Raw genomic sequence first — 14923 nt, 5'->3', positions numbered from 1 at the left:
TTGAAAAAGCGCTATTTAAGTACAGGCCATTTACCATTTACCATTTCTTTATCATAATATCACCTGACTTTAGTAAATGTTTTTTGTTCACTTTCAAAAAACCAACATGCAATAGGTTTATCCTGTAACTGTGCTAATTAAAAGAAAAAGCCATTATCATAAACGCTCCTAAACGGTATTCGATTTTCACATTTATCCAAATTACAGCTACTTTTGTGTATTTGAATAATTATTCATCTGATAAAGTAGAAAAAAACAGATCACTATGAAGCATATAAATATGTTGTTTACAACATTTTTGCAAGGAAAAATGAAGTGTTGACTTTTACCACTTCCACAACAATAAAGAGAAGTCTTTTAAAGCATATTTGTCTGCTTTTCTCTTGCGAAAATCTTGCTGAGCAACATTGCATACGGAGCATTTGGAAACATATTTTTAAGTCTTGCTACTAACTTTGGATTTAGGTTTCAACTTTGACTTGACCACTTGGTCTTATTTTACAGCCTCTAACAGGTGTTCTTTCAAGATTGCCCTGGATTTATGTCCATCCATCCTTTCCAACTTTAACCAGGATTCATCTTCCTGTGAAAGAAAATCCCCAAAGCATAATGCTGTCACCACCATGTTTCAATTAAAAATGGTTATTTCCAGTTAATGTGCAGATGTTTGTTTCCTGCCTGCTCCATGTCGTTTTAACATTTAAACCTTATGTATATGCTGAGACAGAAAGAGGGAAAAGACAAATAAAGCTTTTCATTGTCTGATATTTGTTCTGAAAATATTGTCCATCCTTCTTCCATTTTACATTTTTCTCTGTTGGTCTTTCACATAAAACATTTCTGGCCAAAATATGACAGATATGTAGTTCCAATTAATATCAATACTTTTGCAAGGCTCTTTTTCAGTGCTTAACAACTCTTTTTTAGGGGTTTAAAAAACGGATGGAGTGACAGATTCCTTTTAAGTTTTCCCTTTAATCAGTAATTTCAGTTTTCAAAAGAGGAGATCTATAATTGCATGCAATGCATTGACTTTTCAGTCTTATTTAAGTATTGGTAAGACACAAAAGTTTTTTATTGTTATACCCTGAAGATTTATCTCATTCAATACAAAATGGTTAAAAACGGCTTTTAATTGTAGACTTTATTATAGGGTTATCAGACATAAGACACACATTAAATTTGATTACTTACATAGACAGTTTAGGTTAAATTTCTCAACAATACAACAGGAAAAATAGTCAGAATGGTGCCTGAAGGCTTTCATTTGACTCCTTGTTAACATTTCATATATCTGTCTCGGGTTCTGAAATATCCGTCCACTTCCCGAGGACATTCTCTCCACAGATGAAACAAGAGAACTTGTAGCAAGAAGGTTTGACTCTGAATGTGCCCTTTTATTTCACACAGAACCACTGTAACAAAAGTAAAAAATACAACATTGAATCTGTATTTTTCTGTCTGGACTGGAGTAAAAAAAATAAAAATCCTGAAAAAGCGGGTGGCAGAATCGTTTCATGCTTAAAGATTTCTTTTTTGCAGAAGTCTTACCCTCTGCCTGATCTTGGTAATTCAATGTACACTGCACACATCATCTCTTTTACATTCACACTCATACAATATATATTCAAACAGATCTGCTTTAAGAGATTACAGAGATTACACAGGAATTACACGATCAAAGTCATTGAACCTGCATCATCCCCACCCAGCCATACTCGTCAAGTGTACACTTACTGGGTCTGAGAGTGGGAGAGCAAGCTTGTGTGAGTGTGGGGTTTATGTTTGTCTTTTTTACAGACACCTGCAGGTTAATCTTTCCTCCGGCTGCACGGCCTGAGTGGCGCACTCTGCTGGAGGGGACAAGGAGAGTAAGAAATGAAAACTGAAGAATCTCCACACCAGGAAGAAAACTTTTTATCCATAACCAAAGAGCATGCTTTGTAAGGTTGTACAATTGTACATTGGACATAGTTTTACATTGTAAACAACACTCTCTCTCAAAATAAAGATGGAAAATCAATGGCTGACAGGAATGTTGTGCAATAAAAATATTGTTACTCCACTGGTGACAGGATAAAATCTTTGTTTTTTTTTTGTTTTTTAAGAAAATGTCATAAATAAACAAGTTGTATTCAAGAAAACAAATACTTGATATTTTTATCTGAATCTCAAAAATGAAAGAATGTTGCAAAGAACTTAATTATAAAGACAAAACAATCAGTTTTTCTTTAAGGTCACTCTGTTTTAAATGGCTAATTTGAAAAAAGAGAGAAAAAAAACAGAGAAATAAGGTAAAATCTGCTTATAAAGTACATTGTAAATCAAATTGCTTCCACAATAAAACTGTTTCATTCTCTTTCTTCAAGGTTTTTATTGCTTGGTTGTAGACCGTTCAAACCAAGAGTATCATACTACAGGGTGCTGCCAGGAATGATCAAATCGACTGACCTTAGGTTAGATTTCATCTACTTCAACAAATGTTAGTATTGGGGTTAGCACTTAATGGAGTCAGTCAAATATGTTAATAGGTTTCCTTTTTTCCCAAAACTTACAGTTTGAACTTTTTTCTGTCTATTACAGAACTTTTTTAGCAAAAATATAGACAATCAGGTAAACAAAGAACAGTGATCATGATCAATGATCAAACAGTGATCATCTCTACAAGCTGTAAGCTTGAAATTAAGGGTATAAATATCCTTCTGGTCTGATGTAAAAATGACAGCAGCATGCCCCTCTAGTAGTGTGCCTCTCAGTCAAAGAGCACTTGAACCATGGTGACCAAGTAGAATCAGTGCTCTCTTGTCCAATTTCATTACAGTTCTACAATGACATTAAAACCTTCTTTTGTCCAAGAATTTAATGCATTGGCTTTTGACTTCTGACTTCACATTTTATCAAATCAAATGAACATTTTAGTGTTTTAAAGACCCAAAAACAATTTTGCAACAGCTGAAAAAAATTATTATTATCCCAAGTGTCGAATCACATCCAATCATTCCAAAGTGATACAAAACATGTAGGGAAAAAAAATTTATTCATACAACATTTATTATTTACAAAGTCCAATTATTTTGTTATGTTCATATAGATAAGTATTATTGAAATAAGCCGGTGTGAAACATGGAGTTCAAGAATTATACTCCCTACCAATGAATTGAACATTGCAAAAACATTTTAAAAGTAATTAATAAGTCCCTTTTGAACCAAAGTATGACATATATAAATCCAGAAAGTAATACATCAAGGCCAGCATAGATGAAATGAGTATCATTAAAGTGCAATAGAAAAGGATAATCTCTAGCTTTTCGGCTTTTCCAAAAAATTGAAGTTAACAAGAGCAACTTATTTCACATGTGGATCGAGAAATACCATAGTTAACAGTAACAGTAACAAGTTTTCTCTCTCTGTGGGGATGGAAGAAAATATTTAGCTTCCATGTCCATGTTTTTTACCAGACTTCTTTTTACTTTATGCATCTGCTCACACAAGATGATCTTCAAATAAGTCTTTCTTTTAAAAAATAAAGGATTTTTTAATTGAATGTAGTTTGGGATACAATTTTGGATATGCTGCAGCTTTCTAATAAATGGCATTAAGGTGGCAGAATGAACTGAAGACTAAAATTTTCTGTGCAGTTTACCTAAGCCTTTTTCTGTTCTTTTTTTTTCCTCATGTTAAATATTTTCTTAATCCAGGTTATAAAATAGATCATTTATTTTGCACTATGACTGTGGCGCAGTTCAAGAAGTCTGCAATGTTTATAAGGTTTATTTTATTGTTTTTTGAAGTGGGACCACCTTAGATTAGGAAAAGAATATGAAAAACGACAATCATCATCCTGCAATGTTAACAGATTCATTAAAACACTTTAAATAAATGAGTAAACCAGAACTAAGGGGGGTGTTGTTGCTTCCCACCTAGCTACTACATCTTACTTGTATGAGTTTACATAATGAAACATTACAAACAAAAATCAGCTGAAAGGCAATTTTACATCCAGATTATGGGTGGAACTATACAGACAGGACTGTTTTTATTGTGCGCTTTAAAAAAGTTGATATATTCATCCTACAGATGTCAGGTTTCAGTTTAAACCTCAAAATGTTATGAATTAATTCAACCCTCAAAGTCCCATTTAACTCTTGGCATTGAAGCCCCCATTCAGAGTAAAGCCTGGAGCCACTTCTGAAGCAATAACGAACATGAATATCACCATTATACTGTTTTTAATGGGGTAATTATCTGAATAGATTTGAAATCCCACAGACACAATGGGAGAATCGTCTAACTAAATAAACAGAACATCACATGTTTAACGCATTGTGTGATTTTTACATCTCGTTTGAAACGCGGGTCTCGCCAAAAAAAGAAAAAAAAAATAGAAATAAGAGGTGATGAAAATCTTACGAGTGAGTGTTGCTTTTTTTCCTCCCATCTGCACGGGAAATAGTCCAAAGACTTTTGGCTTTCGTGTGATCTTCAGGAGCACTTCAGAAACTATTGAAAAGAGAACTTAATGAACTTCGATCGTCGCGCACGGACGCGCGCACATGCAGCAGGCTCACACTAATCCAACAGCTGCTCGAGTTAAGTTTTCCAAATCAATTTTACAGCTTCGGTCCTGCACGGCTGATGCTTGTAATCGTTTATTAAAAGTACTGTTAATCATTCAGCGCAGAAGACCTTTTAATTGATGGCTTGGAAGCAACTAAAACCACCAACCGAACACTCATTAACAGTCCAACAGTTGCCTTCCACATATGAGCTACTTTCATAAAAATGTAATTTTAATAAATCAACGTCATATACAAAGAAAAGACGCTACCATACTTGTTTCTTTAAAAAAAAGAAAAGTCCAGACACATTTGTCATCAGTAAACGTCCAAGGCTTGTTTATAAACCAATCATCATCACCATTAACAAGCCACAGGATTACTGTCCGTTGGGAGCAGATTGGCCTTTTCTTCTGTTTATTCGCAACAGATGACACGTGTCTGACCTGGATTGAACCTTTGAATTGACTTCAGGGGTAAATACGGGAACAAAGACGCAACAATTAAACACGCTAATTGGCAACACAAACCGAAAATGATACTCGGAGGCTGGCTGTTGTCACAGGTAACCAAAGAGCGCGTGCTTTTCTTCTTTCTGCAGGGTCACTGAAGCCGACTAAACTTCCTGAGTGGTGACTAATAGGAAGCAGTTATCCAGGTCAATTATTTATTAACATATTATTACTTGTACCGGTGACATAATTTTAATGACGGGAGTTTTCCTCATATTTATTGACTTTAGGGGCAGAAACTAACTATAACACAGACATATAGGCAATGCCACCTCCAGGGCCAACATTAAATAGTCGCTCATTCTGCTCATTTCATCTGTGGCCAGACAATGCACTGCAAAAAAAATGGAAATCTAAATAAGTCATTTTTTCTTAAACTAAGTGCATTTGTTCTTCAATTGAGGACATAAGTGAGATACGTTGACAATGGAACAAAATAATTAACATTTAAAATAAAAAAAAAGCAATTGCATTGTCTTATTACAAGTGTATATTATCTAATTATCTTATTTTAAGAGTAAAAATACTCATTCCATTGGTAAATCATCCCATTTACCTACTAAAATTTAGGGTAAATACACTTGATTTAAGAAATTTTTACTTATTTCTAGATAATTCAGTGTGCAGGGTCGTTTAAGCAAAACCTTACACTGGAAAAACGATCTAGAAATAAGTAAAAATCTTTTAAATTAAGTGTATTTAACATTAATATGAGCAGGTAAATGAGATATTTTGCCAATTAAGGAGTATTTTTACTCTTAAAATAAGATATTTAGCTTACATGCACTTGAAATAAGACAATGCAATTGTGTTTTCTTATTTTAAGTGTAAATTGTCTTGTTCTTTTGGTAAAATGTCTCTTTTATCTCCTTAATCCAAGAACAAACGCACTTATTGTAAGAAAAAATGACTTATCTAGATTTCAGTTTTTTCCAGTGTCATTTTTATCCTTCAAAATATTCCACCAGGGGCCCCATCAGGCAGAAGCTGAGGTGTTTAAATGTTTTGGGGGGTTTTGGTGTGACCTCCCACATGACTGGTCATCCCTCACTAAACTTACTATAGGGACGCCCCTGGATTTATTGAGTGTTTCTGAGCCCGTTTCTCCTTGATTGTCCTTTTATTGCAGAACACCTGTTTCCTGCCTCTTCAGCTCTCCTCACCTCACGCACTGCATGAGAAGAAATTAATTTGTTGCAAATCTTGAAGGCTTAAACAAGACAGTGACGCCCCCCTCAACCCCTCCCCTCGGCTAAAACGACACACTAAATCCCTACAATTAGCAGATCCATATTAGCATATTAACCTGTGCTTCCTTCCGAGGCGCATCTATATGTAGGTCAGACACAGTTTTCTTAATTACTTTTTGCTGACGGAGTGCAAACATGCGGTTTGTTTTGCTTTGCGCCTTTATTGTTTCAGACGTTATTTGGGCTGGAGAGAAGGTGCAGACGCAGCAGAGGCTGCAGCACCGACTTTAACGGACGCTGATGGCCATATGAGGCCGGTGTCTGACCGGGATTGATTAAAATCCAAGCAGACTCGTAAACAAGGCCAACATGTGCGCTGACACTGAGGCAGAATGGGATTTTTTTTGTCCATTACGTTTTTTTTTCTTTTGTTGTTCGTTTGTTTTCCTTTCCTATCTTATTTTCAAATCATTTAGAAATATGGAACAGTAATTCTTCATTTTTTTAAATTATCATTACTATAAAATCGTTTTATGGTTTCTATAAGCACCCTGTGCATTTTTAAAGGAAGCGTGGATCCATTTAACCTTTCAATCCTGATTCTAAGTGTTTGAATCTGATACAATGTGCTGAAAGTTGTGTTTAAGCCTCGCCTATAAAGGGGATTACACGGCAGTAATAGGCTGGATTAAATGACTGCAGGCTATGTAGTGATTTATTATGGATAAGTCGTGGCTCTGTAGTAAACCGTTTTAAGCAATCTGGTATGATCTTGAACTCGTGGTGTTGTTGGTCTGTATTGTAAGCTTTTTATGTGACATTTTAAACAAGTGTTAATCGATTTTAGACTCTAAAATAGGTTATAATCGCTCCTTAAGCAAATTTCTGGATAATAGAGAAACGCAAATTTCAGTCTTAGCAACTGAAAATGTGGATAAAAGCTTAATAGTGTCATAAAAGTATAGAAAAAGGTGGGAGGGGTTCATCAAATAGGATGAACAAGATTGTCTTTCAAGAATGTCGTTAAGGGGAAGTTAGACGGGAGGTGTTGGTTAGAAAAGAAACATTTCACAAACTGAAATTCTTAAGTAAACCAATCAAGTCCAGTGAAGCCCTTTAAAGGGGACACATTTATAATGAAAAACACTGGGTTCTTTTCATCTAAATTATTATCATTGCTCGTTATTTTTTAAGTTAAAATAAACAATGCTGGGAATGATAAAAGCAGGATAGAGAGGTTTCATGTTTTGGGTCTGATCATGCGATCATATGGTATTTTCATATTTGGTTCCGAGTGAATGTATATAAATATATATAAGAAGACTGCATTGCTTCCAAATTATAAGGTGGCCTACTGGCAGGATGCTATTAGGTTTTAATATGTGACGTCTAGATCTATTTAAATAATCCCAATATTAGGTCCTTTAACCTGCAACGCCTCCAGTGCAACACATTTCCCAATCTTTTGGTTCTTTTTCCTACTTCCTGAATCTTGCCCCTCAAATATGACGCCCCCACCCCCACCCACTAACCCATGCTCCTCTGCTTACTGACGTCTATCCAGAAAACCTCGGGGCTGATCTAAATTCTCGCCTCTGGGCTAGTGCGAGCTTTCGGGCCTTTCCCTGCCTCGTCAGGCACCAGATGGACTGGCCCCTGTCCGGAGATCAGTGCGCATCTGCTGCGGCGCTCTCAGTCCCCCAGTAAAAGCGGGGGCCCTAGTCGGCGAAAAGCCCTATTAGGTGCAACTGGTTCCTCAGTTTGGCGGTGGACTGTAGCTGCACCACCCTGTGTATATGTATTCATTGATGAGATTACAATTGCATTTATTTTGAAATGCAAAACATAAAAACTGTGGAGCCAAATTGCAGATTTATATAGAAAAAAATGAAATAACTCAAAGCATATTTTAAACTTTGTATTTTGGTTTTGATTGCAGTCTCTCCATTAGTTTTATAAGGTAGTCTCCCATAATTGTTTTCCGACAGGCATGAAGGACTTCCCAGGGCTAGAAGAAACAAACACAACCTTTGGATGAGAAGAAGTGGTCAAACTTTGATGGTCAGGGTGCATTCATTATATTTTTCCTAATAGTTAAAAACTTATAAGGATCTCAGATGGACTGGCAACCTGATCAGGGTATACATCACCTAAAGACGCCTAATGACCCATGATGGATGGATGGATGGATGGATGGATGGATGGATGGATGGATGGATGGATGGATGGATGGATGGATGGATGGATGGATGGATGGATGGATNGGATGGATGGATGGATGGATGGATGGATGGATGGATGGATGGAAGGATGGATGGATGGATGGACCCAGCATTTCGTTTGGAGTCCTTATTTCATCTTGACTAATTTAAAAACGTGTTTGAAATAAAAAAGTATTTCTTATGAAAAACATGTGGTGACCATTTGCACAACATATTGTAGCATTGTAACATAACCACATTTCATTATTTTTGAATAAACACTTTATTTCTCCCTACACCTTTTTATTTTTTTCCTTGTGGCCTTCCTGTTCATTCCTCCTCATCTTTTCTATTCTCTCCACCCTCTTCCTCCCTCTTTTCCTTTTTTTTTCTACCTGGCGTGCGACAGCCGGCCTTCACCGGTCTACTAGCACGGAGGTTTCAGCTCGAGCCTCAAGGCAAAAATAATCGGATTCGGTATATTAAAATATAAAGGGCCTTGAGAATTGTTTTCCACTTTGCTGTTGGTACACATGAATTAAAAATCTATTCACCCAAATACACAAAAAACATAAAAGCACTAGAGTCTGTGGGTTCTCTCATGCTTAGGACTTGTTTTCCCTCCAAAATAGCATGTAAGAAGGTGGATAAAACAGCTTTCATCATGAAGAAGGTGAGGCTTTTGTAAAATAGAAAATCTTATTTTAGGAGTTTAGCAATGTGAGGGGTGGCTCCTGGAATTATATAATTTTGGTTAAAGATGGTGCAATTTTAACATAATAAAGAGCAAATATTTACCAATAGATGTTTTTATTATTATTATTAATATTATAATTAATATTATTATTATTAGTGAGGCCGGTTATTTGTTTTTGCAACCGATGCTGGACTGAGATTAAGTCGGATGCATGAACAGATGGGAAGGAAAATAGTTACTTAATTAAAGCGCAGAGTCAATCTCGGCGTCCCAGCGTCGGTGCGGTCACAGTCTGCACTTTAATAATATCAGAGAGTCGCTTTGGTTGCAGTTACAGCTGAGTAGGGGGAAAAGAGACATCCAAAACAAGACTGATTAGGGCTTATCTCTGCTCGGAGTAAAATGCTCTGCCCCTCCCTCCCTCTTTCTCTCGCTCTCTCTCCTTCTGTAGACTGACTTGGTTTTGAATGGCAGAGAATCTGACAGACAGTAGAATGTCTCTCCTCTCCTCATCTAGTTCCTATCCCTTTTCTTTATTTTCACTTGCTCTTCGCCATAGGCTCAGGCCAGAAAACTTCCGCGTTTACTCTTTTTATGTGTTTCTATTGCTTTTACTAGAAGGCCTGAGGGCAAGTCAATGGCTGTTTTCTGTATGTTTATCGTATAACCTGTATTTTCACTGCAGGTTCCCTTTGTGGCTCTATATTCTCCTGCTAGTGTTTAGCTGCGTTTATTGAAATTACCTGAATACAACCTGTCTAATAATAGATTTTGTCTTATTCTCTAAACGAGAAAAGAAGTACACATATGATATTTTTTAAAAAGTGAACAAAAACACCCTCATCTGTATCCCAGCTGGGCAAGACCACCCTTGGGGCGCGTTTTCAGGTGAGTTATAGTAATGGAAGATGAAATAAAATACTATGAGAAAAATTAAAGCAAAATTTATGTAATTAAATAAATAAATAAACATAAACATATCCAGATATGTACACGCCTGGCTTATAAGCTACAATAGTTTTTAAATAGTCCATTATTACAGGGAAAATATTCACTGAAAAAAAAAAAAGAAATTTCTAAAATGCATCAAAAGATTAATTATTTCGTTAAAAATAGCCGAAAAAAACTGGTGGGACAGTAGAAAAGGAGAAAAAAAAATCCCATCCACACAAAAATGACTACCTTAAAACATGTGTTAATTTTTATCGTTTATTTTTGTTTATTATTAATCTGCGTAATGTTATCATAAATGCGTATTTTCTGCTATAAAAAATATACAAATGAATAATAGGCGTGCTAGGGAGCAGTATTTTTTTATCTAAAATAATATTCAGGCTTTAATAATGCCTTTATCCCGTTGCATGCAAAAGTATAAAATACATTAACTGTTTCTAGCAGAAAAATGCTCTGACATTTAGTAAAATGTATAAACGATATTTTTAAATTCTACAAATAAAACTTACAGTTTTGTTGAAAATCCGCACATTTGTGGTTAAAAAGACTTTTCAGCGTCGATTAAAAACGATATCAGGACGACATAATGAGTGGCGAATGTTGTAAAAACACAAACGAGTCAAAAACGGGAAAAATGTCCACAAAAAGGCGTCGAAAAGGTTGAAAGAAGCTCTCGATTCCTTATTAGGGCGAAGATACAATATTTATTCCTTGTCTCCTGGGATGCTCCTTCTCCTTCTATTGTCCTCCCATTCCTCAGTGCTGATGCTTAATTTTCAAAACTTCTATATTACCAAGGGACCTACGACATCAGCCGAGAAATACCCTGCAAGTACAAAATCCGTGCGCCAGCCCCGTCCGTGCAGAGGGGAGACGCTCGCGTTCCGCCAGCTTTCTACCAAAACCGAGAGCGCGCAAACGGGGGATTTTTCATCTCTCTCGATTTTAAGGAGGATTTTAAAGCGCTTTTTTTATTTGTCGTTATTAAGATTATTATTGTTATTAATCGACCGGGCTTTAGAGGAAAGTAAGAAATATAAATAACAGTTTTTTGGAGAAAGAACAATGTCAGCGACCTTTCCAGGACTTGTCCACGACGCAGAGGTAGGATGCTTTATTTCATTTATATTTTTTAATTTATAGAATAAAAGCAGGAGTTTAAATGTTTCAATTGAAGAAGGAATGCGTCTTTGTTAATTGAATAGAAGGAAAGTAAAATAAAAAGCATAAAAAGTGAGATTATTTCAGAAATTTGATTTTTATTGTGTGTGGAGGAAAGTATGTGATTAAAACATTTAAGGGTGGAACTCTCTCCGCTGTGCCTTACCTTTCCTGCATGGAGAGCAGCAGGGTTGGGATAGCGGATTTGCCAGCAGCTTGGTAATAATAATAACACATAACAGCACGCCTTTTTAAATGCTGCTCGCAGAGTGACAGGCATGCCAAAGGGAGAAAAAAAACTACCTATTGCTCCTGTTGCAGCACGATCGTTCCCCTCCCAGGCGCGTTGAAATGACATCTCCTTCAGGTGGTTTAAAGTGAGGAGGAGAGAGAAAAAAAAACGCTTTGAGAGTGTGTGAGTTGTATTTTGGAGTGTGTTTGGGAGGCAGAGAGAAGACATCGGCTGATGCTAAATGACACTGCTCATATCTTTCCCTGTCTCTTTATTATCTTACAGATACGTCACGACGGTTCAAACAGCTACCGGCTCATGCAGCTCGGTTGTCTGGAGTCGGTGGCCAACTCCTCGGTCGCCTACTCCTCCTCGTCGCCGCTCACCTACCCGGCGCCGGCGGGGACGGAGTTTGCCTCGCCCTATTTTTCGGCCAACCACCAGTACACGCCCCTGCACCACCAGTCATTCCACTACGAGTTCCAGCACTCCCACCCGGCCGTGGCCCCGGAGGCCTATGGGCTAAACTCACTGCATTCGGGCCAGTACTACCAGCAGATCCATCACGGGGAGCCCGCTGACTTCATCAACCTTCACAACGCGCGCTCAGCCCTCAAGTCCTCGTGCTTGGACGAGCAGCAGCGGCGCGAGCTGGGCTGCCTGGACGCTTACCGACGGCATGACTTGTCGCTGATGACGTCACATGGCTCTCAAGCCTACGGCGTCGGCATGCACCACCCGGACCAGAGGCTGCTGCCTGCCGCCGGCCTAGGCCTCCCTCCGGCGGCGGCTGACGACCTACAGGTACTTACTGGCGGCCTCAGAATCCAGACTCTAAACATCACAATGCACCTTAAAATGAATCTGTTTCACGTTGATTTACTTTGTTTTGACCAGAAGTAGTAAACACGGATATGCAACTGCTGATAAAATGCTACCAAGGTGCCCCAGAATCCCTGCCCCACTGGCCCACTATTCACCCCCCTCCCCCTCCATATTGTAGGAGCCACACTGCAATTCCAAAATATTGAACAGAATAACAGCGCCAGATGTCTGTCTGTCCGCCTGTCTGCTTCATCTTTCTGCAGTCTGTGAACCCCACAAAGCTTTATTGGCCCATATTTCCACTTAGGGACTGCAACTCTACTATTTATTATTGGATATGATCTTGAGATACTTTTGTTTCCAAAGAAAAACGTGAGCGCACAAAGGGGCTAAGTAAATGTCAAGTCCACACGGCACGACGCATCTGAAAGGCAGGCCTGTTTCTAAAGGTTAATTGACTGGCAGTCTATACAGTCCCATTGTGAAATCATCCCTTTATTTCTTCCAGAAACACACGTGACCCATATTTTACATAATTCCTTTCGATGTAAAGAAATGGCCAAGATGGAGAAAAAAAAGGAGGGGATTCACATGGCTCTTGAGCGTGTGTGTGTCTGCTGGGGCAAAGAAAAGCCGCTGCTTGCTCTATTCTCCGGTAAAGGGCGGATTAACGGATCGAGCTTCGGGACACAATAGCCGGCTCGAGCACCATAAAGCACCGTAGTTTATCCAATTACGGACTTAACGTCAATCAACTTTGTTACTTATGCAGCAACATCTGAGCCGGTGTTAAAAGACGCGTTTCTGGTTAAACACAATTTAACACATTTGCAGATCATTTCAGTCGCGTTAACAGTCCTTTTTATCCACAAGTAAAATTTGTATAACTGGTTAAAATCTCACTTTTTTTTTGTTTCCATGTGTAAAAATGCACAAGGATCATGTATAACAGAAAATATGCAAAAGGAAATATATTCTAGATTAACAACAAACGATATCATCTAAATAATAACGTAAATTACAAATAAAACTTTATTACGTTTTACAAATGTAGGTAAAAGATGGAAACAAACTCATAATGACGCGTTGATGCTATTCAATGTCAGTTATTTGTTTATATTTTTGTGTTTGTTTTAAATTTGTGCATGTGATTTAATTTCGTATCTTTATTATAATTTATTGAGCAAAACCCAAATTATTATTTTGTGCATTTAATTTAGCATTTCTATTATTTTCTTATCCACATTTTAGAGATTTAGGTTTATTTGATTTTTATATTGGTTTTACTATAAGTTTTCTGGATTTTAAAGGGCGCACATTTGACCTTTTATATGCGGGAAAGAAAGGAAAGGCTTTTGAACCTGAGCTTGCACGAGGCGGATGTATGAACCCAACAGATGCGCCTATGGTCTCGTGCAGCCCAGTCGCATCTTTGAGCGCCTTAAAGAGATTTTTCATGGCGAACAAAAGCAGCTGCCACACCTTTCTCCCGTCAACGAGCTAATTCATGCAAGACCTCTGCGTTTTGTATATTGATTTTATAATCACTTTAGCTCCGGAATAAAAAGAAAAGAAACAAGCAGTGGCTGGTTAAAAAGGAGCACCGTTAACCTTCTATCTCTCTTTTTTTTACCCTTCTCCTCCCAGTTTATTTTAATCAGAGGGGTTCTGCTTGGGCCAGGCCTCGAGGCTCGCATGTGAGATTAAGGGTTTTGTGAATAAAAATCGCATGTTCTTCCTTCTTGATGACATTGTTGATAGCACGTGAGTCTGATCCGGACTGAAGTGTGTTGCTCTTAGCAGATCGTCGTCCATGCAGGCCCTTTTACGTTTTAACATGTTAATTTCAACAGGTATTATGATGTTTTAACCACCTCCAGACAACTTCGGCTAATTTCTGAGTCCAGATGAGTCGCACTGTCCTTCATTGTAAGCAGTAGACTTTTAAATTACCGGCTTCTTTTGGGGCGAACCTTGAGCTGCATCTTTTATTTTGCTGTGACCTCAGATTTGTTAAAAGGTTCTTTAGTGTTGTCCACTTTCTAACAAAATGGCCGCCTTCTGTTTAACCAGGCCAAAAGTTTAATGTATTTCTGTAAAATCCGGGAAAATAGAAAAGGCATCTCCAATCCAATCCAAACCACTTTGGAAGACAAAAATCCAAGATCTCAAAAAAAAAAAAACAAACAAAAAAACAAAAAAAAAAATCAGTGACGCCTTCAGTGAGTTTTGTAAAGCGTGCACTAAATATTTTTACTAAAATTAAAGATCACGAAATCACACATTTAGTTGTACAGACAATTTTACGTTTGATTTAAAGTCATGCCTGGTCCTATATATCTATTTATTCTACATTTTTCTGTTAGTTAATAACTTCAACCTTCATTTTTTTTTTTTTTTTTTGGATTTTATATAATCGTTTTTTTTTCCATTAAAATAATTGAACTGATAGATCTTGAGAATTACGCAATATATTCTGAGAAAAACTTACATATACTATTTCCTCTGCTGTCATATTGAGAAAGGTGGTGGGGATATATATATATATATATATATATATATATATATATATATATATATATATATATATATATA

At 37.3% G+C, this 14923-nt stretch overlaps 1 protein-coding gene and 1 long non-coding RNA gene across 2 annotated transcripts in view; one reads left to right on the top strand and one right to left on the bottom strand.

Annotated features, from left to right (window-relative positions):
• Positions 1-1132: 1132 nt before the first annotated feature.
• Positions 1133-10792, bottom strand: LOC107082879. Its single transcript, XR_001481160.1, has 3 exons — positions 10620-10792; positions 9396-9493; positions 1133-1853 (listed from the first exon to the last, which is right to left on the bottom strand). It is a non-coding gene; the product is annotated as an uncharacterized LOC107082879 (long non-coding RNA).
• Positions 10793-10985: 193 nt separating this feature from the next.
• The window catches only part of tfap2d (transcription factor AP-2 delta (activating enhancer binding protein 2 delta)), a 16215-nt gene continuing 12277 nt past the window's right edge, over positions 10986-14923 (top strand). The window contains exons 1-2 of the mRNA XM_015371771.1: positions 10986-11214; positions 11789-12307. Coding sequence (XP_015227257.1) covers positions 11176-11214; positions 11789-12307 — 558 coding nt within the window. The 5' untranslated portion in view covers positions 10986-11175. The remainder of the gene's footprint in view (positions 11215-11788; positions 12308-14923) is intronic.

The sequence above is a fragment of the Cyprinodon variegatus genome, unplaced genomic scaffold (assembly GCF_000732505.1).
Source record: "Cyprinodon variegatus isolate N-32 unplaced genomic scaffold, C_variegatus-1.0 Scaffold64, whole genome shotgun sequence".
Lineage (NCBI taxonomy): Eukaryota > Metazoa > Chordata > Actinopteri > Cyprinodontiformes > Cyprinodontidae > Cyprinodon > Cyprinodon variegatus.
Note: the sequence above shows the minus strand (reverse complement) of the source record. Positions and strands in the feature narration are given on the sequence as shown.